Source organism: Desmodus rotundus, chromosome 7 (genome assembly GCF_022682495.2).
Source record: "Desmodus rotundus isolate HL8 chromosome 7, HLdesRot8A.1, whole genome shotgun sequence".
Lineage (NCBI taxonomy): Eukaryota > Metazoa > Chordata > Mammalia > Chiroptera > Phyllostomidae > Desmodus > Desmodus rotundus.
This window is the reverse complement of record NC_071393.1, coordinates 93,074,096-93,078,790: the sequence shown is the minus strand read 5'-3', so window position 1 is coordinate 93,078,790 and position 4,695 is coordinate 93,074,096. Positions and strand designations below refer to the sequence as shown.

Below are 4,695 nucleotides of genomic sequence, written 5' to 3'. Positions count from 1 at the left end.
TCTCCCCCCACACTTTGCGTTGGGACAAAGCAGAGGTTTCCAGACTCGGTGTTTAAAATCTGTGTAACCATCAATGACCAGTCTGGGTCTGAGTCTTCTTGTCTCTAAAAATAAAAGGCTTGAGAAATATGTTCTTCAAGTGTCCTTCCAGCATTGGATTTTTTTGTCACAGTGTTTCCTTTTCTTGCCTTTGTAAAAGCTCTGCGGGACAATTCTCTCCGGCCAGCGACGAGGAACAACACAGGGGACTCAGGTCTCTGCTGGGATCGCCCCCTAGAGGACATCGGTGGTGCTGCCGGGGTCTGAGCTTCCTGGGAGAGTACAAACAACTAACAGACCAAGCAAACAACGTAATCACACGGGGGAAGCCAACATTAATGACCTCTGTACCTTAAAAAAAAAAATTTTAGAAAACCTTCTCACAGCCCTTCCCACGCTCACCACACCAAATTCCAACATTTAATGATGGGGAGCATTTGTACCTGAACTACCGGTTCTGTGAGTCATTTGAAGATTGGATTATATTTTGCTTTGTACGCCTCAGTTTCTTTTAGGCCTTGTGAGGCCTGTCAATGATCCAGTGCTGATTTTGCCGGGCTGCCAAACTGTGATGATAAAACAACATATTTGTCTCCACTTAGTTATTTTTATTACAATAGTCAATTTTTGGTTAGGTGATACATGTACATTCAAAAGTCACTAGAGTTTTCAGTAATTATCACGTGATCCAGCAATTTCACTCCTGGGTGTATACCCAAAAAATTGAAAGTAGGCATTCAAACAAAAAACTTAGACATGAATTTTCATAGCAGCAGTATTCATAATAGACAAAAAGTGGAAACAACCCAAATGTCATCGGCTGACAATAAACAAAATGTTCGTTGAAACAATGGGATATTCTTCAGTCATAAAAAAGAACGAAGTACTGATACATGCTACTATGTGGATGGACCTTGAAGATGTTATGTTAACTAAAAGAAGCAAGACACAAAAGGCCACATACTTATTATTCCATTTATATGAAATATTCAGAAGAAGCAAACCGGTAGAGATTTTCTTGTCCATAGATTAGCGGGTGCCAGGGTCTGGGGGAAGGAGGCACTGGGAAGTGACTGCTAATGGGTACGAGGTCTCCTTCTGGGGCAATGCAAATGTTCTGGAACTCAATAGTGGTGATGGTTGAAGAACACTGTGAATGTGCTGAATGTCACTGAATTGTACACTTTAAAATAGTTAAAAAGATAAATGTTATGTTATGTGTATTTTACCACAGTACAAATAAAGAAAGGATAGTCATAAAAAGTAAGTTCCCCTTTCTCCAGGTCCACTTCCTGAAGCAACTATGATCTCTCTTCTCTGTCCTCCTGGATATATGTATATTGTATGTATGTATGTGTATGTGTTTCTATTATTATACAAGTGCTTATATTATATATGGTATATATATGCATATATATGGAAAATATATATTTTCTCTCTTTTGGGGGGACACAGATGGTCACACCATTCTGTAATTTGTTTTTTCCATTGAAATGGTTTGGATGGTTCTAAGTCAGTACTTGGTCTTTTTAACAAATTTTGATCTTACCAAAACGAGGCTTCTGGTGGCAGGGTCTGGGGAAGGGGCAGCAGGCACCATGTCCAGCCTCGAAGGTGGCAAGAAGCAGCCCTGGAAGCAGTCCAAGAAGCAGGCCAAGGAGATGGACAAGATAAGGCCTTGAAGCAGAAGCAAAAAAGGAGCAGAAGGAACTTGAGGGGCTAAAAGTGAAGGCCACAGGGAAGGGCCCCGTGGCCACAGGTGGAATTAAGAAATTTGGCAAAAAGCGAGCTATTCCTTGTGCCTTAGGTAAGGGTGATCCTTAATTCCATTCCTGTTTTGACATCTGGATTCCCTGTCATAACATCTGTTGCCACCAATAGCTAGAATGAAGTGTTGCTTTGGAGCTTGTTGTACATTTAAGAATAAACTTTTGTAAAAAAGAAAAATAATAATAGTTATGCAGTGGCCCATCTCTTTAGTTCTCACTCTGCCATTTCAGCCTTAGCTGTGAGGTCAGAGTAAACCCAGCCCAGAATCTTGTCAAAGTGTGTTTTTCAGTCTTTGTTCCCCCAAGAATTCTGTACCACTTGGAATTAAACCAACTCATTTGAAACAAAAAATGGTAAGTGAAAAATATTATCTCATTATAGTTTTAATTTTTCTTTTCTTTTTTTTAAAGATTCTGTTTATTTTTATTTTTAGAGAGGGGAAAAGAGAGAGAAAGAGAGGGAGAGAAACATCCATGTGTGGTTGCCTCTCGAGTGCCCCCTAATGGGGACCTGTCCTGCAACCCAGGCATGTGCCCTGACTGGGAATCGAACTGGAGATCCTTTGGTTCGCAGGCCAGCACTCAATTCACTGAGCCACACCAGCCAGGGCAATTTTTATTTTCTTATTAATGAGATTGAGCACCTTTTCATGTGTTTGAGACTCATGTGTATTTTCTCTTATCTGTGAATTGTCTTTTCATATACTTTGTCCATTTTTTATGTGAGGTTGTTCTTCTTTTTCTTTTTGGTTTGTAGGTGCTCTTTATAAATTAACATTCTCAGTTCTCTATGTTATGAATTCCAAGAAGGCTCAGCTTATTACAGGCAGATACCCAATTGCCTTTGGCCCTCTACCCCAGCATCTGCATGACCAGATGCACTAATTTTCCCTGTTTGAATTACCCACCAGGGTTTCTGTTTTCCTGACTGGGTCTTAACTAATGCAACTGGGTGGGTTGCTTTTTTATTCATTTGTAAGAACTCTTTGAATATTAAAGAAATTAGCCAATTATCTATGTTGCCATCACTTTTATTAGCTTGTTTTTGCTTTTATTCTTATTCAGAAATTTAAAAATGTTATATACTCAAGTTTATCAATGTTTGCCTTTGTAGTTTCCATATGTCATGGCACGCTTAGATAGGCCTTCTTCATTCCAAGATTATAAATATATTCACATGTATTTTCTTGCTATACTTTTATGGTTTCATGTTTTGCATTGATTTTTTTTACTCAACTGGAATTTATTTTGGAGGAAGGAGTGAGGTAGCAGTATAATTTAAATGCTTTTCTCACATGGAAAATGGTGTTTACTTAATTGTCTCAATACCATTTATTAAATAGTCCTTCCTTTGTCTTTTAATTTGAGATGCCAATTTTATTAAGTTTTACATTCACATGTATACTTGGGTCTATTTCTGGATTTTTTTTTCTCTTGGCTTATGTGTCTATTTCTAAGTCAGTTATACTCAATACTTTATTCATTAACCAGAAATCAGCATTTGATTTGATAGACTCGTTCATTTAAATATCTCTACATTTGAAGTAAGTAATTCTTGGAAGTCAGAACATATGAAAGGCAGGGTGGAGCCCCTGCATGTCTGAAAAGTCAGACATGGATTCAGGAGGATATACTGAAAAATGAATCTTCTAAACCAAGGCTTCTTGAATAATTTTTGGTCGATAAAGCAAATGCATCTTAAATGTCTGATTTCAACCAAAAGTTATAGCAGGGGTGGTTTTTTTTTTGGTTTGTTTTGTTTATTTTCTGGGAGATTTCATAAATTTTATCTTCCCACTCTTTTACTGAGCTGTCATTTCTGCTATCATTTTTTTTTAATTCCAAGAGCTCCTTTTTAAAAACAGCACTCTGTTCTTGTTTCATGGATATATGATTTTCTCTTCTGTCCTCTTTTCCATATGCTTCTATTTTCTGAGTTCATCATTTTGTTTGTTTCAGCTTTTCTCTTTCAGAGACCTTCCTCAGTTATATATATCCTTGTTGGTTCTTTATCCTTAAGAGGGAAGCATGTAAAAGCTAATTGGAAAGGCTGTGTGTTGGGGGGGAAGGGAGAAGGAGAGAGAAAATAGGGTTATTGATTAAAAGGCCTGAGGCAGGATAACTAGGCAGAGATCCCCACTGTCTATTTAGGAGATCTTTAACTCTTAATGCCTTAAGGGTTTTTTTCTTGGGCAAGTTTATCCTGAAAAGAAACATCTAGTCTCTTGTCTATGGGTACATATCTGGCTGCCTGGTCCTTGGGAGTTAAGCTAGGGAAGAAACTGGGGGGTGGGCAGGTGGTACTGGCAACATGGGGGACACTGCAAAGTGGGAAAATTTGGGAAGGGGAAATTTGACATTTGCTGTCTCAAAAAAACATGAAAGTACTACTATGTGGAAAATCTATGTTCAAGAACAGTAAGTTTGCTGGGAAAGGCCTCTGACACATGAAGTATCACCGTCTCAATAACTATTGACGTAAGTGTGTATTTGAAGTACAGATGCAGCATGTACCCTGTACCACACCCTTCTCAGTTCAGCCCTCTCTGGCCACTCTGGTGCTCCACTTGACAACGCTGCACCTGACCCGACGACAGGAGGAGACAGAAGGGGTGTGTGTGTGTGTGTGTGTGTGTGTGTGTGTATTGGCGGGAAGTGGGGGATGTGGTGGAGGGGGAGCCCTTGGGAAACAATTCCATCCACAGGAATCTTGGGTCTTTTTCCCTACAACCTTTAGGATTTTATGCTGATGAGCATCATTTCAGGGGCCTGTCTGGCATCTCTATAAAGCTCTCAATTGTTCCTTCTTCCCCTTTAACTGGGGATCAGATGTGTGGGAAGATTTTCCTTTGAAATGTTGTTACTCCGGCAAGAAGGCTCAGCTTTA

At 39.3% G+C, this 4,695-nt stretch overlaps 1 protein-coding gene across 1 annotated transcript; it reads left to right on the top strand.

Annotated features, from left to right (window-relative positions):
- Positions 1–2,704, top strand: LOC123480521 (translation machinery-associated protein 7-like). Its single transcript, XM_053928593.1, is given in 3 exon segments — positions 1–1,704; positions 1,707–1,733; positions 1,736–2,704. Coding segments are annotated over 3 exon segments (327 nt in total). The 5' UTR covers positions 1–1,532; the 3' UTR covers positions 1,864–2,704.
- The last annotated feature ends 1,991 nt before the right edge of the window (positions 2,705–4,695 follow it).